General features: G+C 38.9%; 2 protein-coding genes across 3 annotated transcripts in view; one reads left to right on the forward strand and one right to left on the reverse strand.

Annotated features, from left to right (window-relative positions):
- On the forward strand, positions 1–26,798 carry LOC145453793 (coiled-coil and C2 domain-containing protein 1-like). 2 transcript variants are annotated; one of them, XM_080331776.1, is made up of 21 exons: positions 1–164; positions 1,304–1,457; positions 2,332–2,429; positions 3,292–3,480; positions 3,713–3,848; positions 4,474–4,577; positions 5,536–5,655; positions 6,202–6,364; positions 7,021–7,239; positions 10,377–10,504; positions 12,063–12,156; positions 12,637–12,797; positions 14,724–14,882; positions 16,357–16,514; positions 18,223–18,352; positions 19,054–19,205; positions 19,324–19,414; positions 20,498–20,691; positions 23,604–23,806; positions 24,169–24,245; positions 26,634–26,798. In XM_080331776.1, the coding sequence occupies exons 1-21, from the start codon at positions 96–98 to the stop codon at positions 26,715–26,717; spliced, it is 2,883 nt and encodes a 960-aa protein (XP_080187902.1). In that variant the 5' UTR covers positions 1–95; the 3' UTR covers positions 26,718–26,798. The 2 variants fall into 2 exon arrangements, with proteins under 2 accessions (XP_080187902.1, XP_080187903.1); XM_080331777.1 differs by lacking the exons at positions 23,604–23,806; positions 24,169–24,245; positions 26,634–26,798 and adding an exon at positions 21,056–21,792.
- LOC145454808 (solute carrier family 15 member 2-like) overlaps positions 1–27,253 on the reverse strand; it is a 383,011-nt gene that overhangs the window by 128,952 nt on the left and 226,806 nt on the right. The window lies entirely within an intron of this gene.

Consider the following 27,253-nt stretch of genomic DNA (forward strand, 5'->3'; position numbering starts at 1 on the left):
CTGATCGATTCAGCTCAGGTACAATCGCAGTTTATAATATTTATATGTATGACACATACTAGGTTATCGCTGAGACAAGATCTCGTAGTGCTATAATGTTCAAGAAAAAGCAGCCTGCGCCAAAAAAGCGAGATATTAGTTCGCAGCAGCGCAAACGATCGCCGGTGAGTTGCTCATCGACTATGTTTATTATTTATAAACATGTATTTTATATTTATTTTCATTATATTTTGCCATTTATCTTGTATACTACTGCAGTCATTCATTGGTTTTGAAATCGATGGGCACAATAACCGTTGGGAGCTCACTGTGTAGGTCAGGTTGTATTTCGTCTATTCACCAATACAATGATAATACTTCGGTAGTTTGAATAGCTCCGGCTTAGCTGCTCTGGTAAACATGAGGGCTGACTAGCATTTATTCAATATAAATTGTTCGTATTTCAATTTGAATGAGGACATGGTCGACGACTGCCAGATAGTCTGCGAGATACTGTTCCACAAATCAGGTCCGGCATATTTGAAATTTGATAGAGTGATGAGTAATGTATTAGATAAGTCCCACTCTGACTGTGGTTACGTGGGAAGAACGACACAGCATGGATGAAACAGCCTGTCCCTAGATTTATTAGAATATGCGCAACACCATCACGCTTGAAGAAAAGCTCGCCCTTGCCTCATCCCCTGAACCTTTATTCAGAACAAGCAAAGAATTCTGCCACTGGCAAACATTTGCTGGATATGTTTGTGCGAAAAACTATTGAGACGACAGATTTCACGTCGTCGAGAGAGGCTGTTCACAATTTCATTTGTGTTCGTTAGAGTCGAGTTTTATCAAAATACGCCAACTTTGTTTGTGCCGATAGAAGGAGTTCGTTTAGGCCTACTGCATCTAAAAATAGTATGTTGAGCTTGAGCGATCTATTCTCTTTGATTATTCGAAATATCATGCTGGTAACATCGTATTTTGTGATGCGATTGTTGATAATGATCTTTCCAATTCTTAAATAGTTGCTGACGATTACCCCTAACGAGTGTCAGCCAATTATATTCGGGTTTACTTCAATATGACATGAAAAATGTATTCCGATGGCTGAATTCATGGCTGTCGACTGTTCTGATTCAAACTTCATGGAATAAACCAAGGATGTTTCTTTATGATTATCATCTGGGACCGTCAGTCCTGTGGCCATTACCAGATAATCATATTGTCGCGCGCAATCAATTGTGGAAAATTGACTTAGCTTCCAGTCAGACTAATATTAATTACAGTAACATTGTTGTATGGTATCATTTTGTATCAGATGCCAGCTGGTATGTTCGGCATGTACGGTATGGAGGATGACATGATGGGTGATGGGGGTGATGATGACCCGAATTTGGAGGCGGAATTGAACCAACTGCTGGGGGAAGGCGGTGGGAAAAAGAGAGCTCCTCAACAAAAGCCGAAAAAACAGTGTAAGCGTCCTTATTACCCCAGCAAATAATTTTTATTCTTCACTTTCGATAACTTCTTCATCTCCAGCCCTTGCCAATTCTAACTAATTCTAACGATTCGAGTAGAGTAGCGAGTCCAGATATTACTGGTTCCTTGCCAGTGAAAGGTAATTTATTAATGAGAATTTCGATACAACAGCGAATGACATATTTGTGAAGTCGTGATCGATTCACATCATTGTCACAAAGTACAATGAAATAGGTATGATCCAAAAATACCAAATAAGCTTTAATGTGATGACTAGGGCAAGAATTTGCAACTTTTGTCCATTTTTTTTCATGCAACTTTTTAGAACTTTTTTGATTTTTCATGAAACATTTTGCAAGTTTTTTCGATTTTTCATGCAACCAACTTTTTCCCTGAAACATAGGGCAGTATATGTAAATAGATCGCTCGAATATTCGACTGAAATACTGTAAATCAGCACTGAGGTAATGCTCTAACGGGTATTTCGGGAGCTGAGCCGGAAAGTTGAACTATTTTTGTTTAGTCAACTAACCGAGAATATGGATGGAAAACTGTTTTTCGGGAGTGGAACTTGAAGTGGGAGTGGAAGTTGACCCTTTTTTTCAGTCAACCGACCGAAATGTGGTCTTTTAGTGCAACTTTTGTGAAAAATAAATGTAACTTTCCACAGATTTGACTGCAACAAAAACTTGCCCTAGTGATGACATTTCATTTGTGTGGTCGCATAAAAGGTACATGTTTGAATATACGCATAAAATCACTTTTACTGTTGTTGTTTATACTGTTAAGTGACACTTGAATACTCGACTTGCTCAAATCGCTGTATCCATTTGAGCCGGATATCAATTCACATTAAATCGTTTTCAGTGCTTGATTGGGGAGAATTGGACGCTCAAATTTCTGCATCGCTACAGGATGACATTGAAGATGATGATTTAGACTTGGAAGATGCAGGGGATTTGGAGGTTTGTATAGTTAGTATTTGTATTAGTTAGTAGTGAGAGATGTTTTTTCTAGTAGGTTACTGAAATTTCATGTTTCTGACCACTAAAGGAATAATAGTTATGGAGAATTGAAAAGAATATTGCATGTAAACACTGGTATCATTGAGTATGACGTCACTAGCATGAAAATTTGAGTAATTATGGTGAACAGATGGCTTGAGCTCAATGTACTATTTTTATATTATGTACAAACTCCTTCAATCGTACTTTTGTAATTTCAAATCACATTTTTTTGATGGTGTGAGTACGCCAAGAGTCTACTATGGCAACGATCATTGATGTTAATCAACTCGGTAACAAGGTAAGACTGAGCATAATATTCGAGTATTAATTCTAATGGTTTGGGTCGAGTAGTAACTGATGATTGCACTGAAATTATAACCTCCTTGCCAGTAAGAATATTATGGTTTCCCTGCCGCCTAGCCACTAATAGTTAATTCATCAACGAGAATGAAAGTTTCGATACTATTTTCCACTGTGCGCCCTTTGGAACCTTGATTGGTCGTATCGCAACATGTCACACAGTGCAAAGCTTTAGTGAAAATCCCATATCTGTGAAGTCATGATCAACCCTCAGCATTGTCACAAAGTGCAACGGAATAGGTATGGTCGAAAAAATACCAAATTATCTTCAATGTGATGTTGAAATGGCATTATTATTATTATTATTATTATTTGTGGTCACGTATAAGGTACATATTTGAACTTTGCATATCATTCATACTGTCGTAATATCATGATTAGGCCTACTCAGGTACTGGTTTTGCCCAGCCCTTGTGTTACTAATACTTCATTTTTCATTTGTAAAGACATTTCATTCCAGGCTGAACTTGAGGGCATCGTCAGCGACGAAGAAGACTCCCTTGCGCCACCTACACAAACTAGAGGTAGATCTCCGAGTCCACATCCTGAAGCGGCCAGTGGCGGGCTGGTACAGTTACTGGAAGACAGAAAGAGCAATTACGAAGCCGCGATACGCAATGCAGAGGCGAAAGGGGACAGCAGTTCCAAAGTAAGTGCTGGCTTGTACTGGCTCGACTCGACTCAAGTCAATTTGTGTCTCAACCCTCATAATTACTGACAGTGTTATTAGTTGATTAATATTATTGATTTCTCACGAATATTACTGATGACTCGCAACATAATTTTATGTACTTGGGTGCGTATCTTCCCAGCTATTATCATTAGAACAGCAGTGACTCTACAACGAATATTGGCCTTGGACAAATATTCTCTTTCTGTAGATACGACGATACAAGCGAGGCTTGGACACAATCATCACAATGTTGAAGAACGCAAAAGCAGGCAAGCCTGTTAATCAAGACGACATTCCGTGCCCAGTGGCAACTGGCGCATCAAAACCTGCTCCAGCGCCCACAGGTGATGTTAATTCTGACTGCGAATCCAAGATTTGAAATATCAAACCTTTTTTCTTTGGCTGTCATTCTGTAGAACAGGACTTCCCAACCTTTATGCACCGTGGCCCCCTTTTTAAATTTTGAAAAATCAATCAATGTAGTACATTAATGAGTTATTACATATTTAGTTAATGGATGGTTGAGCTTGTTTTTGCTCTGATCATGTTTGGTGACGGAAGAATGTATGCTCAGGACCGAGAAGTAGCTTATTGCTGTACTCGTATAGTAATTATATATTAATTTAGTTATTTATCCTATGGTAGACTTAAAGATGTTCAATTTTTTCTAATATATTCATTGCCCGTGCTGTAGAAAATATTTTTATTATTTTACAATTTTACAATTTACAATCATTTTGCTTATACCTACAATCCAGCCAAATCATTATTTCCTTGCGATTATGGACTCTGTGTTTTATACTTTTGCTAGCCCTTGTGTACAGCCTCGTAATGCAGGGGCGATATATTGCTATATATTTCGGTCAATTAATTAGTACCGTATATAGTAATATTCGTTCTGTTCAAGTCTTATGTAATTAGTAATATGTTGTGGAAATGGCTTCCATCTAATATGTTATTGTGGTTCAGATGTTCCATCTACCCCCGCAGCCCCTACGGTGCAGGTCTCACCCCCAGAACCACCCCCTCGTCCAAAACCAGTGCTGCCGGAGCAGCCGAAAGAGCAAGTCAAGGTTGGTTCATACTAACAAAATTATAATTAGGGTATAGGAATATTTCGCAAAGTGGATTAGAATTAGAAGTTAAGCTACACAGTTTTGTTTGAATTAGATTAGAATAAGGATTACTGAACTAGCAAGAAATACAAGAAAAATAAGTTCAGGTCATATCAACTCAGACTCATTCTCTCAATCGTGAGAACGGCAAATGTCTGTACACCGAGCTTGGCTTGTTTCACACTATATAGTTCTCTTGTATCATTTCAGGACAACCAGATATTGCATTAGAGTTAAAATTAGAGCATGGAAACATTGCACAAATTGGGTTACCTGCATTCCGCTCAAATTAGTGCAATTAGACAACTAGAATTATGTAGTTGACCTAGTCTGCTATACGCTAGATCCGCTTTTTCAAAATTTTTCAGAATTCATAAAATGACTCGAGTACAAGTCGAGTCAATACACAACGTGACCTAATTTGAGTGATTTTCAAAATTCATAAAATGACTCGAGTACAAGTCGAGTCAATGCACAACGTGACTCAAGTAGAGTCATTTTTCAAATTCATAAAATGACTCGAGTAGAAGTCGAGTCAATGCATAACGTGACTCAGGTCGAGTCATTTTTCAAAATTCATAAAATGACTCGAGTACAAGTCGAGTCAATGCACAACGTGACTCAACTAGAGTCATTTTTCAAAATTTTTCAGAATTCATAAAATGACTCGAGTACAAGTCGAGTCAATACACAACGTGACTCAATTTGAGTTATTTTCAAAATTCATAAAATGACTCGAGTACAAGTCGAGTCAGTACACAACGTGACTCAAGTCAAGTCATTTTTCAAAATTCATAAAATGACTCGAGTACAAGTCAAGTCAATACACAATTAGACAAATAGAATTATCTAGTTGACCAAGTCTGCTATAGCCTACACTAGACCAGCTTATTGATCTTTGATCGTTCTCCGGCAGGCAGACACTAATCTTGTGGAGGAATTGAAAAAACGTCAACACATCTTCAAAACTACTGCTTTTGCTGCGAAAAAAGCCGGGAATAAAGACGAAGCGTTAAAAATGCTACGAATAATCAAGGTAAAGTTGCTTTCTAGCTGTGAATACAAAACCTCAATTTTGAACCCGGTATGCCATGAAATTTTTGTATGGAATAGGGAAATATGCAAGTATGGCTGTGGAATAAAACATTTCCATGTACAATTGAATAGTATACTCATGTTGAAATGAATCTGAATATTTTCGGCTGACACTCGTCAGGGGTAATCGTCAGCAACTAGTAGAGAATCGGGAAGAACATTGTATATCAACAATATGGCATCACAAAATATGACGTCACCTTCATGAAATTTCGAATAATCGGGGAAAAGAGAGAGCTTAAGCATAACATACTATTTTCAGCACCGATTATTCGAAATTACATGTCGGTGAAGTCATATTTTGCGATACGATTGTTGATATACAATGTTCTTTCCAATTCTCTACTAGTTGCTGACGATTACCCCTGACGAGTGTCAGCTGTAAATATTCTGGTTTGTTACAATTTAAATATACTATTCGATTAAATATAGTATATGGTAGCCTATATACCATGGTTTCCATATTAATTTCTTTTCTCCTGTTCAGCAATATGACGCTGCGATACAGCAGGCTGAAGAAGGCAAAGGGATTGATTTGGCTCAAATGCCGTCACCCCCTGCGCAGCAAGCCCCTACACATACGACAACCACCACTGCGCCCCCACCGGAAAAGCAGCCTGAGACGCAAATACCACCTTCAAAACCAACAGGTTTGTCGTGTACATTTTATTGGCCGCGATGATGTATGGTAGGATTGTTCAAAAATAACTTTTCTTCAAATTTTACTGGATAATATATAGAATCGCGAGGTTGGCTAAAAATCACGCTGCTCACCAAATTTGGCTCAATTCAAACCTCTAGAACTGAAGTTATTGGAGTTGGCAATTTTGGATTTGAAATAATAATATTTTTGGTGGGTAGTTACTGAAGATTTCCCCATAGTACACATATCAAAAATCCCAATTATTTCGCTTGTACCAGTTCGAATTGAGCCGAATTTGCTATACATTGTTTGAAAATGCACAGCTAGAACTGGAACTAGTCACTTTTCAAAACTAGCGACTAGACTAGAATTAAAACTACTCACTTTTCGAAATGTTTAACTAGACTAGAATTAGAACTGGTCACTTTTCAAAATCTGACACTTGAACTAGAATTACAACAACTCGCTTTTCTGGAACTTGAACGAAAACTACTCTAAAACAGCAGTTAGTTGATGGTGCTCGTCATCTAGCTAGATTTGTAGTTTGTGCATGTTCAAGTGTGATCGTATATCAACAATCATATCACCAAATATCACTTCAACAGCGGAATTCGACTAACGTATTCGAATCGAGCCGCTCATTAAAGTTCCTATCTGTAACAGGCATACCGACACCGAAGACATTACTCGAAGGCTTGCTTCAACGGCAGCAGAAATACCAGAGTTCGGCAGATCAAGCCAAAGCTGATGGAAACGGTAGCAAATCCCGACGTATGATGAGAATAGTGAAACAATATGACGACGCTATCAAGTCTTGCAAAGCGGGAAAAGCTTTTGATGTCATGGAACTTCCGGTGCCGATGGGATATCCGCCATTGCCGGGTAGGTATTCAACATTGCATAGGAGTTCAGTGGAGCTGGGTACCTGAGTGATTTGGTTCGAATTGAGTATTAGGCAGGGTTGTAACCAAGTCACAAGGTTCAAGTCACAAGTCAATCTCACTTTTATAGTTTTGACTCGAGTCAAGTCGAGTCATTTTCAATTTGTCACCAAGTCAAGTTCAAGTCACCAGCATGAAATTTCGAATACGAGAGCGTTCAATGTAGTATTTTGGATGGTACACAAACTCCTTTTGTTGACACGCTGGTGTATTTTGATGAATTCACAAGGTGTACTAAGCATTGCATACTACAAGGGTCGGCAACCTACGGCTTGCGGGCCGGATCTGGCCCGCCAAGCGAAATCGTCCGGCCCGCAACATAATAATTAGTTTTCACAAAAATGCGGCCCGCCGTTTCACAATGAGTTTCAATCAGCAGTGCAGCACTGCTTGGAAAGAATGCGGCATTGATACGATATAAGTTGCCTAAATCGTATTAGTCTATTGTGACGCCACAAAACGAAGGCGGTCGAAGTAGGAGATGGAGATTGTCTAGAGTAGACTAGATCAGTGCTTATCAATCGGGTGTATCTCGCAGCCGTAGGTGTACCATACTTTTTATAGGGTTTACCGATGGGGTGTGACAATAATCCTCTGCTTCAAAAACGCTTGGAACATCTCAGACGCAATGACAAAATCTCAAACTTAAACTGTTTAATTACAGATAACTAGCCTCCGTAGGCTAGTTATTCATAGTTTAATTCACCAGAAGGCATTGTGCGCCAATACTACAAACCTGAAGTGTTTCCGTCACAATGATTAAAACTGTAAATATGATTTTGTCTCACAAACTGAATCACCAACATTGATACGGCAGATAACTAGAAGCATAGAATCAATATGGCGATGCAATGTATATCTGCCATGTTCGCTAGGGTTGTCCATAATTTGGAAAATCTTACAAATCCTCGGTTGTAATGTCTTATTCGATAGATTATTGATAACAAACGACACTGAGCCTGAAAGAAGCTCACAGAAAGGCCGTTAAGATTTCGTACAAAGCGTTTGAAAGTAGCTGCCGAAAAATGGGCGTGCCACCGACCATAGAACGGCGAGAAGACTAGTAATCAAGAAACCACGGCTCTTGATTGGATAATCGGCTATGCTTCAATGACCATGTCAGCAGCAGCTTGCTGATTAGGTGAACAGTGAACACTGAACAAGGAGTCTGCTACTGGCGGCGATTCTGAAAGCGCATTGTATGTAGGTTGACAGATAATGATTTAGGATTGATTCAAGGTATCTTGAGGTACGAAATACATGATGTACAAACAACAGCTGCTTCACAAAAACGTCTAAAGCATGACCGCTTCATTGTGAAGGAAACCGCTTTAGCCTATATGCCTTGTTTTCAACGAGGGAAAGCATAGGCGCTTATACAAGTGGTGACGGATTCCTAGTTTCAGAAATAATATATCGTTATTGAATACAAAGATAAAGCTTAACAATGACACTATAAGTTAGGTGATCTTATTGGGCTCAGGTTGCAGTACATAGTTGAAGTTTTGAATGCTCTAGCGATCGGCTGAATCAGACGGTTAGGCTTAGCACTCATCAGATGTTTGCAGCAAATTGAATTAACTTGTAAATGTTTTCAAAGTCCCTAATGATGTCGCAGAAACGAGGTTTAAATGCAAGAACAGGCCCTGCTTGATATGATATGCAAACTATGCTGGATAGTATGCACTATGCAGCATTGTCTGTGTTTACCTTTACACCCCTTTTCTGCGCGATTATTAAGGAATTTGACATATCATATCCAGCATATTATGTGCTTACTTTTACGCCTCTTTTCTGCGTCATCATCAAGGACTCTGACAACACTTGCAAGTGAATACAGGTCGATGCAAGCATCTGACAAGTGCCAAGCATAACCCGCTGATTCAGCCGACCCTTAGAGCTTTCAAAACTTCAACTATGTACTACAACCTGAGCCCAATGAGATCACACAAACTATAGTGTCATTGTTAAGCTTTATCTTTGTATTCAATAATGATATATTATTTCTAAAACTAGGAATCCGTCGCCACTTGCATAAGCGCCTATGCTTTCCCTCGTTGAAAACAAGGCATATAGGCTAAAGCGGTTTCTTTCACAATAAAGCAGTCATGCTTTAGACGTTTTTGTGAAGCAGCTGTTGTTTGTTCATCATGTATTTCGTACCTCAACATACCCTTAATCAATCCTAAATCATTATCTGCCAACCTACATACAATGCGCTTTCAAAATCGCCGCCAGTAGCAGTCTCCTTTTTCACCTAATCAGCAAGCTGCTGCTGACGTGGTCATTGAAGCATAGCCGATTATCCAATCAAGAGCCGTGGTTTCTTGATTACTAGTCTTCTCGCCGTTCTATGGTCGGTGGCACGCCCATTCTTCGACAGCTACTTTCAAACGCTTTGCACGAAATCTTAACGGCCTTTCTGTGAGCTTCTTTCAGGCTCAGTGTCGTTTTTTATCAATAATCTATCGAATAAGACATTACAACCGAGGATTTGTAAGATTTTCCAAATTATGGACAACCCTAATGTTCGCGCATTAAGTCGAGCAGCTATGCTTGCACGAGTCTATGAACTTAGAAATGAAATTGCATCTTTCCCCGAAAATACAAATATCGCCGACTCATAATCTTGTAATCGAAAATGGGTATCTAATCTTGCTCTCCTGGTAGGCTACATTTAACGTCACATCTGAACAGATTGAATTTGCAACTCCAGGGGGGGGGGGGGGGGGGGCAACTGAATACATGAGATGTTGAGGCGCATTTGTAACAAATCTGCGACTCGGGGAGTGTCAACAGTACAGAGTAAATTATGCTCACTTTCCTATACTGGAGGCGAGAAAACCTAGTACCAACACTATATTTGTAATTGTGATACGAAATATATATGTCCTAAATAGGGAAATACCTAATTTGTCATAACTTGGCGCATTTCTGCGCACTCTGGTGAATCGATATAGCTGTGAGGTAGTACGTTGAATTCAAAGATGTATGCTGGACATTCCAAGAGTCGTTAGTTGCTGTTGTTGTTGTCATATTGTTATTCATTTGTTAATACCGCTTATATCTTATTTTCAGGCACGAACGAGAAACAGCAAGACATTTCCGACGTACTTCAACAAGCCGACAGTTTACAGAAGGACGACACAGAGATGCCGCAGCCTAGAGTAGCTGTGGCTGCTCACGCCGCGGCTGCTATGCCACCTGTAAGTTTTATTGAACCTTGATGTAGATTTGGATAACTTCTAAACTGTCAGATTTTCCAAATTTGATTAGAATTAGAATTATAGGTATACAGTTGTTTTTCCAAATTAGGTTAGAATAAGGAATCACTTGATTCACAGAAACTTGGAAATCAAATGGTGTTCCGAGCTAGAAAAAAATTACAACAAAATTAAAGTTTAGATTATATAAGATCAGAATAGAAAATATCTGTACGAGACTTGGACTAGATAATTTTCAGGTTTTCTGAATTAGATATGAATTAGAATTATAGCTCCACAGTTTTTTTCTGAATTTGATTCAAATTAGATTAATAGCTACAGTTTTCTTTCAAATCAGATTAGAATTAGAATGACCGAACCCGCAAAAACTTAGTAATTGAATTCTATTCCGAATTATTAAGAAATTCACACGTATTAATTCATAGTTACTTCTCATCGGCACGAGAACGACAAACGTCTGTACAGCAAGCTTGTCTCGTTCCGCACTATACAGTTGGGCTGTTCAAAAAAAAAAACTTTTCCTTCAGATTTCACTGGCTACCTGATAAAATTGTTAGGTTGGTTAAAAAAACGCTGCACACCAACTTTGGCCCCATTCCAACCAGTAGAAGCGAGATTCTTGCAGTAGAATGTTTTGAATTTATTATTAAAAAACAAAAAAATGAAATTTCAACATTTTTCTGCCGACCCCATAAAATTGTTAGGCTGTCAGTGGAGATGATGCACACCAAATTTGACTCAATTCCAACCACTAGAAGCGAAGTTATTGCAGTAGCAAAATTTCTAATTCCATGATTTTATAATAAATATTAAGAGTTAGTTACCGTAAATACTATTTTATTCAAATCCAAATTTTTCCACTTCAATAACTTTGCTTCTAGTGGTTGGAATCAAGCCAAATTTGGTGTGCATCATCTCTACTGACAGCCTAACAATTTTATGGGGTGGGCAGAAAAATTTTGAATTTTTTTTTCAATGCTTTCTACTGCAAGAATCTCGTCTCTACTGGTTGGAATTGAGTCAAAGTTGGTATGCAGCGTTTTTTTTCAACCAACCTAACAATTTTATCAGGTAGCCAGTGAAATCTGAAGGAAAAGTTTTTTTTTAACAGCCCTACTATACAGTTCTCCGGTAGCATTTCAGAGAAATTCAAAAATTGGAGCATAGAAACGTTTTACAAATTAGAATTGGATTGCCTGCATTTTACTCAATTAGTTTTATTATACAACTAGATAACTTTATTAAGCTTCCTGGAGGTACAGAACTTCAATATACAATTGTATAGTATACTCACATTGAAATGCACACAAATATTTTCGGCTGGCACTCACGTCACGTGAGATTGATGGACAATGTTCTTTCCAATTCTCTATTAGTTGCTGACGATTACCCCGGTCAGCCGAAAATATTCAGGTTCAATTCAATATCCATATATTATTCAATTGTGTATTAAATGGACTTGTGTTTGATGATGTATTCTGAATAGCTTCATATTCTTTGAAATCCTCGTAATAGCAGCTTGACTGGTATTTTTTCGCAGGCACAGAGACCTTCACCTTCCACAAACAGGTTGTCACAGCCTAAACCCGCCAGATCGCCATCTCCGCAATCGCGAGGAAACTCACAAAATAGCGGTAAAGCTGTTTTCTGTAATTCTCTTCTAAAACCGCAAAATTGTAGTCAGCCAGTAGATTTTCAACTACAACCAGTAGGTCCACGTATGGCTGGGCAAAATTCATTGGACTTTATGACGTTGCTGTGGTCTATCAAGACTTCACAAATATGTCATTTCCCACTAACATGTGTAGCTTTGCTTTACATGTTTCGTATGTTGTGATACAGACAATTGAGTCTTCAAGGCGTCGTCCATGGTGGAAAATAATATCGAAACTAAAACTCTCATTGATAAATTAACTCTTACTGGCAAAGAGCGTATGTTTTCTGTACTGGAAGAAATCGTCGTTGGCATTAAAACTCCATTCAGGTTTGAATACTCAAATCGTGCTCAGAGCTACTACTAACACACTCGTAAACAGTAACAGTACATTGTTACTGCTAGGGCTTAGCCATTGCTTATCTTTCAAACTGGACTTATAACCTGGTACCGTATTCAGCGTATCAGCAGCAGCTGGATTTTCTGCTGAATCGTCAGGCCGCGTTTAAGGAAGCCGCGCTCGTCGCCAAGAAGAAGGGAGACAAGGTAACGGCGGTGGATTTGTTGAAGAAAATGAAAGGTTTTCAGCCTATGATTCAACAGGCGCAGAATGGTCTCAAGGTCAGTTTTCTGTGTTACGGTACTTCTAAAGCTGGTCTACTTCATTCAATAAACCAGAGTGAAGGCAGCCGTGACTTTGCTGGCCATGAAAAATCCAACGTTTCACGTTTGGCGTACCCGTTTGGCACATTTCACGTTTGACGTATCATGACTAATTGACCCCACAATGATAAGAGCATTGGCAATTATGTTGTAGTACAAGTTTAGATATGTGAACTAGTAACCCAGTGGTTCCCAACCTTTTTATCCTAATTCCCCACTTCCGGTTTATTCCGAGCCTTCATTCCCCACCTAAAATCTCTATATCCATATCTACCCTTTAAAGTGCTACCTCCAATAAGATTTTGCAAGACTTTGCTTAGTAAATAGTACGTGCTATTGGTGATTGTTAAGATCCCATGAATTGATCAGCACACAATAAAATTAACGCAGCGGTGAACTGGGACCCGTAAACGCATCTCCGTAACTATATGTATCTACCTCGGCGCGCAGCCAACAGAAAAATAGGAGGGGTTTGGAAATTTTCCAAATGTTGCGGGGTAGCATCAATTTACATACGTCAATGCCGAATAATACATGGGTCAGATAAACTTCTTGATGTTGACGAACTCATGCGTGCGATACATATATGAGCCGCCGTAAAACTACACTTTCCCACAATACTAAAAGAACTTGAAATACCATAAATATGTAATTTCATTTGTAACGAGTCCGGATGCGCTATCAATTAGCGAGTTCACGATCTCCCTTGAATACATGTTCATTATTCATTGTTCAGCGGTATGAGCTCTTATTACAACGAATCAGAATTTTTCTATCACTACGTTTCGTGACCGATGTGCAAATGAATAAAAACATTTCTGGAGATCGCGTGTTGCTATCCAGGCGATCATCGCTAATTGGAGGCACTGATAATATGAATCGCTGAATTGCAAATGAGCTATGAAATATTGGGTCGGCATTTCAAAACGACATTTATTAAAGGAGAATATTAATGTAAAGATTTTTTCAAAAGTGAGTCTATTCCCCACCAGAAATCCCGAAATTCCCCACCAGTGGGGAATTCCCCACCGTTTGGGAACCACTGTAGTAACCCAATGCCGGGTGAATAGGGTCAAGAATCCCCCAATAGTAAGACGAAAAAATGGCGTCGTTTGTTTTTATACACGCTGCCTGATTCACGTCAGATGACCGAGAAAACGATTCCGTGGCGTACTTTTGACTCCTACACAATATCTGGCAGCACTGGGTCCCTATTCATACCAAATTTTATTGAGATCCACTGAGGAAAATAGGTTCTATGTCTTCTGCCAGATTCAAGACGGAACTACACGTGTACAATTGAATAGCATATTCATATTGAAATAAACCCGAATATTTTCGGCTGACACTCGTCAGGGGCAATGTCAGCAACTAGTACATGTGTGAAGGAAATGGGGATTCGGTGCCGCAACATCTTGTGTAGGGGTCAAAAGTCGTTTTCAGAATCGTTTTCACGGCTATTTTCACATGAATCCTGCCGCAACTCTTATTCGAGTTTTGTAGGGGATTTGAACCCCCCATAGGTGGATCACAGAGGAGTTTGGCCGGAATAGATAGTTCTGATGCTGTTAAATGTTGTGAAAGTGTCAAAACCGCTACAGAATCGTTTACCTGATGTGAACTGACATATATAAAAAGTCATTTAAAATTTTTTTGTAGGAAAAATTTTGATTTGATTTGATGGAATTCAATGTTAGTATATCTCGTTTGATCGCCGCCAATATTTTACATAGAATAAGAGGTCTGTTTGGAACATTACTTTAGAATTCATCTGTTCCCTGCTCAGTACAATATCAAGTGTATAAATTTATATCCAAGGCTGGAAAAACTTAACGGGCAATTCAGCGTGGAAAGTCGAATATCGTCCGCATTTTTTCATTTCAGATCGACATCACGAAAGTTCCGATGGCTCCGATGATCCGGGATGAGGAGCCCAGCGTTGCCGATGATGTGGCGTTTGAGATTCTGGACGGGGGAAAATATCACGAAGACGACGCCGAGATTTACAAGACTCTGCTTGATAAACTGCACGAGCAAGTCAAGGTCGGTTGTGTGTCTGATTGAAATTTTGACTCGTTCCGTGTGTTTACCGGTATGCCAGTTGTTAAAAATTTGAGCATGGTATGACTTAATAACCTCGAAACTAACCCTAAGGGGACTAGCAAATCAAAGACCTAACTTTCGGATGGCTACCACAATCACCGTGAAATTTTCACAGTCGCTAGATGTCGCTGTGGTACATACAAAAAAAATTTGGTTCTACTCTGCATATTGTGGATTTGAAGGATAGAAAACGCACCGACACAGGGAATGCAAGATGTCGAAATTGTGAAGCCGTTTTTCGGATCTAACGCCTTTTTTAGGAAGTAATAGGACAGTGCTGTGCTATGCTAAAATTTGAAGGATTATGTGTTACCCATCTCGGAGAAAATTCATTTCAAAATTGAAATTTCAGATTTTTCTCATAAATTTGCTGAAAGTTTGCTTTGAAGTTCTGTAACTCTTAGCATGGTAGACCTATGACAAAAAACTTTTAGCGTAGCGCAGGTCTGAATGTCATAGTTCTAAAAAACCTTGAGTGAATTATTTAGCACAAATTTTTCATACAAATTTCTGGTTTACCGTGATGTGACAGAACAAAATTTTATAATAGAGAAAAACACTTGCACAATAAAAAGTCAGTGAACGAGTGTTACCGATGAAATGATAAGAATGAGTGCCAGAATGCTTGAATGACAACTGACAACAATCTAACAAATTTGTACCAGAAGATAATATAGATATAGATATTTTCTAACGGTCAAACCATAGAGTTATCGGACGAAACATGCGATCTTTTGGTTGGAACTTGAAATCCCCCCCCCCCCCATTATCAAAGGAAATTAAAATTGAAATTTTGCGGTTTTTAGTTATTGTTTGGGTGAAATATGGCCATGAGGTGACAGAAGAGATACAATGTTAATATTTCCAACCACAAGAAATTTTGATTTTTTTCGCCGCTTTTTGACTTGCTAGGCCCCTTAACCCCAGGATTAATGAAAGATGTGGAAAGTTCACATATGCAGCTTTTATTCAACTACAAAGAATACAATGCCATTTTCACAGCACTTTTAAGATAATCTGGTAAATTTTCCGACCATGCCTATTTCATTGCACTTTGTGACGTTCTGTGGGTTGATCACGGCTTTATACATTGTTAACTCCATTCACGTGTGTAACTTTGTATCACATGTTTCATATGCTGCGATACGGTCGAGGTTTACAGCCAGACACTGGGGATAAAAACATGGAAATTGTAATTATCATTGATAACTAAACTCGTATCGGAAAAAGGTTTATGATTTCAGTAATTGAAAATATCATCAGGGCTATCATCATTGAGCCTAGCCCTAAATTCAGCCCTAACCCAACCCCGGCGCTGCCTGTAAGAGCTTCTTGGAGGTACCGTATATGGCTTTACTATACAATTGAATAATATATTGATATTGTAATAAACCCAGATATTTTACGTCATCAGAAAGCTCGCGGCTACAGCGAACAGTTCACCCACACCGGAGACGTGAACGGGGCCAACAAATTCGACCATCTCGCACGAGAATCGCAGTCCGATTACGATTTTGTGAAAAGCCTCAAACGCCACGGCGACCCACCGCCGAGATATTACTATGAAACCAAGTGAGTTTGCGAGTTAGAAAACTAGAAAATTTCCTGCTATTTTGAAGTAGATTATAGTTAGAAGTTAAGTAGGAATCAGCGGGTCTAGTCTGAGTCATAGTGTTGTGACTCGAGGCCAAATCATAGTGTTTACTGTTCAGTATCGAGTTCGAGTCAGGTTCAACTCACTTCTGTGAAACTCTTGGGTGATGTCGAAGGCTCGGATTCATAATATACTCGTTTTTGTCACTCTGAACATGTTCGTTCAAACAGATAAAAGACAGTTTCTGCGTCGATTTTTCAATATGCGAAACTTGCTTAAGCCATCTCTTCACCCGACTATTTGAATTTCCATGCGAGTGACGTCACATTTGTGATACGATTGTTGATGTTCGACAGGGGTGGGCAAACTTTTGAGCTCGCGGGCCGCATTCAACATATGAATCCATTCGCGGGCCGCACTATATAAAATTGGGATTATAAACCAAAACGCAATATTGCTGGTATTTGATTATATAGTGAGGACATGGAGATAATATATATGCATATTTAAAACAAAACTAGCACTGCTATGATGATATCGTACACGAGCCAGAAATAGTAGTGGCGAGATTTCATAGGCTGGTCGACCTCAATAACTAATTTGTCAAAACTATAGAGATGAAAGGCTGTTGTCCCGATTGTTAGAACAGGATTGAAATTTAAATCTGTGAGCACTGAGCAGTGATCAGTTCATAGATTTACTTATTCCACTTTTGGTTCAGTTCCAGGACACACAATGCTGACAGCATCATAACCATCAGCTTCAAACACGCTTCTACTATGTGTAGTGTAGATAAAATATAAATACCCTAATTCTACAGAGAACGAATCTATTTAAGACACGTGCAAATCGTTTTTTATAAGGACATCATTGAAATAATTAAAACTGGAGTGGCTAATCTGAAATAACACTTGTGATCCGAATTTTGTCCATATTGTTTAGGATTTCTGTGATGTTTAGCAGCTGAAACCTCTTAAACTACGTGGGCCTTGAGATCGGGCTGTCGCGCCAGAAATTAAACACGGAAAATAATATAGGAAGTATTTACCTTAGAAAAGTAGTTCTCAAACTTTTGAAGACATGCCCCCCTCCTTATGATGGTGAAAGAGTTCGCGCCCCCTTATCGTCATATCATAAAACGCAACCAGGATGCTGGAAAACCTAACGGATAGTTTTGTGGCATGGAAGGTTGTGACTATGGATGAGAGATTTTGAAATATGAACTTCATACTAAATACATAGAAATAATTATGAATTATATGTTAATCGCGACAAGCGCGAAAAACTTTTCAGTTGGGCTCAGGTTCGCAATCCCCTTCAGATGTTTTCACGACCCCAAGATGGGCGTGTCCCCCAGATTAAGAACCACAATGCCTTAGAATTATCATGGTGAAATATACCAAGAAAAAGTTTAATCAAGTCACTGCATTAATTCGGATTTTAGTACTCATTTTATCAATATTTTTAGTAAGTTTCTTTAGACTCTCGCGGGCCGCACAGAATGGTGTTGCGGGCCGTAGTTTGCCCACCCCTGATATACGATGTTCTTCCCAATTCTCTACTAGTTGCTGACGGTCAGTCGAAAATGTTCAGGTTCAATATCAATATGAATATACTATTCAATTGTATATTAAAGTTCGCTATCTCCAAGAAGCTCTTTGATAATATTGCAAATTTTGTACACAGGACTTTCGAAAGCGCCAGGATCATCCCGGAATTGAACACGACGGAACTGGAATTGGTTATCGTTCAGCTGCTGGACCTGGTCGCGAAAGACGCGAAACCGATCGTCGAATGGGAAATGCCGTTTCCAACCGTAAGCTGATAATACTGTTGTGTCGGTAAAGTGCAGAGGTGGTAATAGTGGTCAGCGTTGCTACTGAAGTAGAATTAGAAGTCGCACATTTTTACTCAATAAGACGTAGATATAGCAATTTCTAAGGCGTGTTAAACAGACTTGTACAATGTACAAGGTGCTGAATTTTCAAAATTCACAGCTAGAACTAGAAATAATCGCATTTCAAAATCCAGGACCAGAACTGGAACTACTCACATTGTAGAAATTGCAACTAGAACTACAACTACTCACTTCTCAAAATCCACAGCTACAACTAGAACTTCCAGTACTCGCTTTTTAAAAATTGCTACTAGAATTAGACCTAAAATTGCTCACTTTTCACAATACACAAGTAGAACTAAAACTAGAACTTCTCATATTTTAAAATAACAAACTAAACTAGAATTATTCACTTTTCAAAATACTCAACTAGAACTTGAACTACTTACTTTTTAAAATACCTAACTAAATCTAGAATTATTCACTTTTCAAAGTACCCAACTAGAACTAGAACTCGAGCACCCTGAAAAAGTATTTGGTTACTGACCACAGCTGTTCGACTGTTATTTTCATAGTCCTAATCGGGGTAACTTCACAGTTTCGCGGTCATCGTTGGATTGGCTTTCTCATTTTCTATTTCTATTACAAATTTTGAATGAATCTGAATTTTTTTCAATCAGGATTCTCCACATAAAGGCAGGACGGAAGAGGGCCGCGGGTCCGGACATTTTAAGTACGACGCAAATTTTCGGGTGCCAATCATCCGCAAGAACCGGGGATTTCAGCGAGCCATAAAAAGCAAGGCCATAAAAATCGAAGTGCTACAGAAAGGGTGAGATAAAAATACTATTAAAAAAAATCATTCGTACCATTACGAGGAGTGAGGACCCAGACCTAATGAAGACGTCATTAATTTAAAATAGATTGATAACGATGTGATTATTCTACAGGGGGTTCTTACGGAGCGATAAAACTCTGGGAAGTACCGTCATTAAATTGGCACCGTTGGAAACGTTGTGCGAGATACATGCAGTCGAACCGGTGAGCGATCCATGCTTATTTGATGCAGTCTAAAAAATAATAAAGCTAAAAAATGTCTGACAATGCAATTGTTATAAAGATGTGGAGAAACAAACCTCGGAAATTTGGATTGTTGATGAATGCGTTTGTTGATAATACGTTTATCAGTTGGAACCAGACTCACTTTTTGAATTTTGCAACTAGAACTAGTACTGAAGTCTGTAACTGTCTAATTATAACACAATTCACTAGATCCAATTTCGAAGAATCTCATCAGTTTTTATTTCATCATCATCATCATTGGTTTATTAGCAATTTTATCAGTTCAATACACCACAAAAAATGCGATACAATGAATAGACAGGAAGATATCGAAGCGACTTGGATTTGTCTATGGAATCAGACACCCACCTTGGCCTAGGCGTTGTAAAGAGGAGGCATGCACACTGAATGATAGTAAAGAAGACAGTATAGAAAAGAAAGCGACAAGAATAGGGCGGCATGTCATGGGAAGCGAGATCGATAGGTCAGTCGTGGTCCGGTAGTCTTGAGGATGGACTGTATTTATTTAGTAGTAATTGCTTGTATTTCGACTTGAATGTGGACATGCTCGTCGACTGTCGGATGGCCGGCGGGATACTGTTCCACACGTCAGGTCCGGCATATTTGATAGAGCGATGATCTTTTCGGTCGATCATATGATATTTGGGCGACGTGGACGCGCGTGTGTTGTACTTGTGCGCTTTTGATTCCGAGGTAAAGAAGTCATTGAAATATTCGGGGCAACGACCGCAGTGGAACTGATACATGAACTTGGCGATTTCTAGCTTCCTCATATCTTCTATGTTTAGGACGGAATCAGATCGAATTGGCTGAAATTTGAGAGGTTTAGACTTCAAAAACCATGCCACTCTTAGTAGTGATGACTCAGAGCAATTACAAACTACGGTATTACGGTTTTCTAGTTGTTTGGAAACTAATTTTTTTAAACGCACTATTAAAACTAGAACGAGTGAATTTGCAAAATCCGCAACTACAACTCTAGATTTGTAGTTTGCACAAATATGTATGTATGTATTATCATGTTATTATGTATTGTTGCAGTTGAAAGAAGGCAGGGCCGTCGTGGGGCGTCTCGAAGTCAAAGTTCGAATGCGAACTCCGTTAATCAGTTCCGAAAGCAAAACGATGACCGAGAAATGGATGATCGTCAGTCACGAGCACGTGCAGCGGCGTGCTCGCGCTCAAGCTCCGAAGCTGCCCGCCCCGAGCGCGACTCAACAACGCGGGTCGCAAAGGTGAGTTGGTCTTGTCATTTTTTCGGTATGTGGTCAGTTGGCTCGTTCAAAAATAACTTGATGACTAGGACCCAAAATTGAAAAATAGGCCCAGTAACTGTCTTTTATCTGTTTAAATAAAAAGGAGTATGTTATGAATCCGAGACCCGTTATATCCTGACTCGGACATGAATTGAAAATGACTCGACCTGCCTCGAGTCAAAACAATAAAAGTCAAATTGACTTGTGACTCGGAACCTTTTTACAACCCTGTCGCACACTAATTAATGGGATGGCATGGCAATCTACATAAAATCTATCTCCCAATCTATTACAAAGTAGATATTTAACCACCAATCCCGATACAAATTTCATTTCGTTTTAGGGCCACAAAGTCCAAATTTTGTTCGTTGCAATGAAGATAAACGATCTGGATGACAGCAAAGTTCCATCGCATTATGCACTTCTATAAAATACGACCTTCTACTCGAACTGCACTACAATTGTGAATTCGATATCTAATTTTTTATTTCACTAAAAAGTATTTTTTTAATGCCTTAGCACAAATGTAATAAGTTGTTAAATGTGCATCATATCAAAGTAGAAGTTGTATTTGTAAATACGTACAATAGATGTAGAGATTGGTTAAGAAACTTAAAATGCTAAAGTATTTCAGAAAAGTACCTCCTAAATCTAAATCCATGCATGCAATCCCAAAAAGGGTCCGTTTCGAAAAATTTGCCTTGGGAATTGTGTTTTCACTGAATGTTATGCCCATCACAAAACAAAATTCCTATCGATATTAGATTTAGTAATAGCATTTGTCGCTATTCTTTATCCGCAATCGTTTGTCAGTGAATGAAAATGGTACTATTGGTATTTGGATGCTTATTATGTAAACCTATACATATACATTATGGTATTGAAAGTACTTTTTTTTTATATCAACCACTGTGGAAACTATGAAGTTTTTTGTTACTGAATTACATGAATTTAGCTCGCTTTGTCGCAAATGTAGTAGTTTGTAATTGAAATATCTGCAATTACTTGGACGACTGTGCATGTGAACTGTAAAGTTTGTGATAAATTTCATTTCGTAATACAGGTGATGAATTTGAAGCATCGAAATCTGTCTTGAATCAATAGAGTAGGCTGTTTATGACAATTGAATAGAGATGTAGTCATGCAGACATGAGCCATGGTTGCCTACAAGTTACAAGGTTAAGAGTCGCAAGTCAATCCCCCTTTTATAGTTTTGACTCGAGTCAAGTCGAGTCATTTTCAATTCACCACCGAGTTCAAGTCATGCTCAACTCACTCCTGTAAAACTCCTGGCTGATGTCGAAGGCCTGGATTCATAATATACTCATTTTACTCAATCTCAACATGTTTATTTGAACAGACAGAAGACAATTTCTGGGCCTATTTTTCAAGTATCGGTCCTGAAACACGAGACTTTAATACATTGGTTCTCAACCTTTATGTCTTCGCGGACCGCTTTTGGACCGTGACGGTCCCCTTCAAGTTTTAGTTCAAATTTGGCTCAGTTATCGCGCAACCGTCATCTGTCTTGTGCAGATATCAACTCAAGGCCAGTGATAAACAGCAACATGATGACCGTTCTTGAAAATTATATCATACAATATGTTGTGGGACTTTTATTATGTCGAAGGGACTTCTGCAGCTGAATTTCTTAATTCGTGAAATACGTCGTGTCTTGAAAATTCACGCCTTCCATTTGATATGAACGGGTGCCGAAAATCCATTACCACAAATGGAATATTAGCGCATGACGTTTCCGACAACACCATTGAGCACGTTCGCAACATGTATCACACCAAAATTGAGAAACAGATTTTTCAATGAAGTTATAACTTCCACACTAGTCATTTTTAGACAGCAGCTCATCTTCAAGATATTCTGGAATAGTGGTTATGTATATCACAGTTAAAAATGGATTTCGTGAATAGATTTTAATCCCTTCTGTAAAACAGATTAGATAAAACTGTTTTCAGCAAACCTCAACAAAACATCTTGAAACAGTAATATGTTTGTGTCAGCAGGCTTTTGGCAATCTGGCAATTGAAATGAGTTTACACAGGATATTTGATCTCATACAGCCATTGTGTTGATGTGCTTACTGACGCATTAGCAGTGTTGCAGCAAAACTGCTTCGTGATTTCCCGAATTCAAATAAGTTACAAATTGGTTCTCACTATGGCAAGTTTTTGTTGCAGTCAAAATCCATGGAAAGTTCACTTATTTTACACAAAAATTGCAGTAACAAGTTGCATTTAATTTTAACAAAAGTTGCACTAAAAATTTGCATTTATGGATAAGTTCCTTTTACTTATTAGGGTATGAGATACTCTAATCGTTCCGTATTCAAAGCACTGTAGCAAAACTCGATGTTGGCGACTTCAACAAAATCATTAGCCTGAAAAACTTAATCCAGCGAAAATCTAATTTTCGTCGGTCTAGCCTGTATGTATGTGTAATCAGAAAGGACCTTATAGTGCCAAATATTTCCGCTAAAAAGTTAGTTTGCATCAAAAATCGATTGAGTTTCAAAAAGTCGTATTCACAATCTAAAAAGTTGCAATATAAGACTCCTCCAAACAGCTTAACACACCATACGACATAACTTTTGAGTATTTAGGAAGTTGTATAAAAAAGCTGCAAAAACTTGCCCTAATTATCAGTCATTTTTCAAATTTAGAGGTTTCGCGGACCCCAGAAAATGCTTCGCAGGCCCCCGGTGGCGAACCACTGCTTTAATAACTCGTATAGAATGTGTCAAGTCGTGCGCAATGACTTGAGTACAAGCCGAGCCAATACATAAAGTGATTAAGTGGAGTCAAGTCATTAGAACCCTGTGAATACGGTAAAAAGATCGCAAAATATTCTAGCGCTACCCTCTCTTTCACAATCAGAAATGACTACAAACACCCAAAGATTCAGGGCAGTCTGGAAGTTCTCTCGCTGGAGAAACGAATGGTCGACGCCAAGATCAAGGACTTGCGCTCCAAGGGCGAAATGGTACCGGCTTCCATTCTTCAAAACCAACAGCACGTGCAATCCAAAATCAGCATCACCAACAAGTTTCTGAAGGAGGGCGGCTTGGAGGCTAAGAAACGTGGGTATTGTGTTTGTGCTAGGGAAGAGACTTGCACGATAGGGCTGTTCAAAAATAACGTTTTTTGCAGATTTTTGCATTTCTTAGCTGGAATTGTTAGGTTGGCAAAAAAACGTTGCGCACCAAATTTGACTCGTATACAATTTAAGTTGGTTGAGAGAGGAGATGGTGTTGTTCTAGTTCTGGTTGCGGATTTTTAAGTTCTAACCAGCCCAACAACTAGAAATCGTGTGTGTCTGTCGCATGATGGCCTTGCGGCCAGTTAGTTGTGTTTTAATTGGATAGTTGTGGCTTTTTAAAGGTCGTTAGTTCTAGTAGCATTTTGATAATTCGGCAGTTTGGACAAATGAAATGTTGTTCAGATTACGCGCAATATTTGAAGATGGAATTTGAAAATCTGACCAAGGAAGCACAGAGTCACGTGAAACAAGGGAAACAGGTGAGCTTGTGGCTAGAGCCCGGCCAATTATTGGTATCGGCCGGTAGAGATGAAAAAAATTCAGCAATTTTCGTGACGTCACAATATGGTATGAGAGAAGTATAATAATAAAGTATAATAAAATTTTTCATTTTAATGAATGAATTCGGTCAATAATTTTGTTACTTGCATATAAATATCGAAGATTTCGGCTAATGTGCGAAATATTGTACTTTATGGTCATATACGGCGATCCACGAAAAATGTGGCTGGCCCCTGGCTACGCCAATGCGTCGGAACTTGTATTTTAGTCATCAAAAGTACACTACTCAAGTTGATTATTCGAGTAGCCTATCACTCATTATAACATCACAACAGTATGAATGATGTTGAAAATTCATCTTAATACCGTAAACCGGGGTAACTTTGGACTTAAGGGTAACTTTGGACACTAAGCAGTAAAAGATTTAAATGGTTATTGATGGAAAAGGGTTGCCGCTGGATGTCCAATTCTTTTTCAAGAGGCAACAGTACCACAAGTAGTCTCAATAAAAGGTGGATTCATTTCACTACCAGATAAACATTGATAAATTAATGGTGGGGGTCAATTTCATCAAAATTAATGGCCATTAAACTTCTTACAACCAAACATAGATAGCATGTGATTCATAGATTCAAAACTTGGCAGCAGATACCTCCAAGTAGTCCTTAATCCATGGCAAAAATCTCAGTGGGCTCATCCTTAGATCAATGCAAGAAAATGTGATGTCCAAAGTTACCCCGTCAAATTTTATCAAAACGGGGTTACTTTGGACAGTGGAAAATGTGATATTTAGAGCTCTGGAAAGTGGCTGCTTCATCTGTGTCAAAGTGTATGGTCAACTATATTCCTTATTATCGGCCTCATAGCTTTTTAAAATGGAATGAGAAGGTTACTAAATTAAGAGTTTGCCAAAATATGAAAAAATGGGTAGGCAATGAGCTTGAGAGATTGTAATCGGGTGTAAGCTATTTCAAAAACTTATCACATACTCCGAAAGATGCGCCTGCTGAATATGGGATACCGTAAATTACGATAAATATATCCATCAGAGGACATAGGAAAGGGAAAGTGTATCATTTAAAGAACAGTAATATATTTGAAATCGGCAATAAACCATGGTAACATGCTTAATGTTTGCTGTCGATTGCTGACACTGCCAGTGGGATACCCCTTATCACCATATGTTATTTATAAGTCCCAATTGGTGAAGTAATGAGGGAAAATTGACATAAGAGATGAATAAGGGGGCATTAGCCTTCATAAACTACCTAATTTTTTTTGGGGGGGGGGATTAGGTAAAAATCCTCCAATAGGCCAGACATATACTATTTTGTTTCAATTTTAGCCACTGCTCTCATCAACTCTTACCAAATAAGCCTCATTTATGAGGTTTCATAAATAATAGAGTGTAAAGGCATACAAAAAACAACGTCGTCCAAAGTTACCCCGCATGCAGGGGTAACTTTAGACACAGATAATTTACAAAAATAAGGTACTTATTTATGACCATGAAGATTTTGGATTAGGTAATTCTGAACTTTGCTCCATGACCCCTGAAAAACACAAAACTTGCCTCCCCTACACCCTGGCATTTCCAAGATACAAAGAGGAATTGTTGAAAATTGTCCAAAGTTACCCCGGTTTACGGTACCTTTTATGCACCCGCAAAGAATGTGTAACTTCTACATCACATTAAATATAATTTTGTTGCACTTTGTGATGAGCCCTGGGCCGATATTGATCTTGCCACCAACGTGCAGAGCTTCTCACTACATGTTCCGTATGCTGTGATCAGGGTTGTAACCAAGTCACAAGGCTCCGAGTCACAAGTCAATCTCACTTTTATAGTTGTGAGTCGAGTCAAGTCGCGTCATTTTCAATTCACCACCGTGTCAAGTCCGAGTCCAAGTCAGCGAGCAGAGGGTTGAGTCCGAGTCATGGTATTATGACTCGAGTCCATGTCGTCATTGTGTTGACTGCTCAGTTTCCAGTTAAAGTTGTTAAGCCCACTTTTTATAATTCTGTTTGGTGATATCGAACGGTTACATTTAATATATAATAATTTTTCTCATTGTAACAGTTTCTTATCGCATTTTCAAGTACCAGTACCAATAGACGAAATTCCAACACTGTGGTTACTTTACTATTCTTCGAAATTACAATGAAATGTCGGCCTTGGCCGTCTGAGTCTCGAGTCATGCGCAATGTCAAGTTCGAGTCCAAGTCGAGTCATTCCCGTATTTTAGGAAAATGACTCGAGTCATTAAAACCCTGGCTGTGATACTTCCAAATGGCAATATAACTTCATAAATGACCTCATATTATAATCATTATGCCCACCCAGCCTGACACGCAGTTTCGTTCAGGAACAGGCGAAGTTCTGTCTAACGAAGAGGAAGATGGTTGAGAACGAGAGGAGCAAGATGGCCCCGTCCAACACCTATTTATAGTATAGGTGGTAGTTGCACTGCACACCTTGTTTATATTGTTGTTCGATCATTACAAAGACTAACGAGGGAAGTGTAGTTGCACTGGAATTGCTGGGGCAGGGGGTTATTGGCTCAGCATCAGACTACCACTATTTCTTCGACAATTACGGCGATATATGTAGTTACGGTTGTTATCGGGTTACCTTACTTGTTTATAACTGTCCCGACAAGAGTTCATTTACTACGGGCGACGTACATGCGGATATCGGTTGTACGTTTTATTAACTGTGCCGACATTCGTGACAACAACACATATCACAGTCTAGGTAGGATTATTCAGGACGTCATTTACCACGATATCGGTACGGTAACTTCAACGAGTTCTGTACTACAATAATCTGCCTACACCACATACCTCCGAGATTACGTTAACTTTTCGAATTCACTCCGGATTCACTCCCTGCACCCCTCTGGCTAGCCATCGCCGGGATGCGAGTCCCATACTCACAGATCGTGAGGCCATTGCTTTAACCACTAGGCTACGACGACTGACAGTC

Source organism: Botryllus schlosseri, chromosome 13 (genome assembly GCF_051294905.1).
Source record: "Botryllus schlosseri isolate E-star chromosome 13, Bs_hap1, whole genome shotgun sequence".
NCBI lineage: Eukaryota > Metazoa > Chordata > Ascidiacea > Stolidobranchia > Styelidae > Botryllus > Botryllus schlosseri.

What these genes read in the sequence shown, in the direction of transcription:
- LOC145453793 (XM_080331776.1), top strand. Translation starts at nt 96, where the DNA reads ATGTTCAAGAAAAAGCAGCCTGCGCCAAAAAAGCGAGATATTAGTTCG. An exon ending in ACCACCTTCAAAACCAACAG is followed by an intron (nt 6,365 to 7,020) that starts GTTTGTCGTGTA and finishes TATCTGTAACAG; the next exon opens with GCATACCGACACCGAAGACA. An exon ending in ACGTGAAACAAGGGAAACAG is followed by an intron (nt 24,246 to 26,633) that starts GTGAGCTTGTGG and finishes AGTTTCGTTCAG; the next exon opens with GAACAGGCGAAGTTCTGTCT.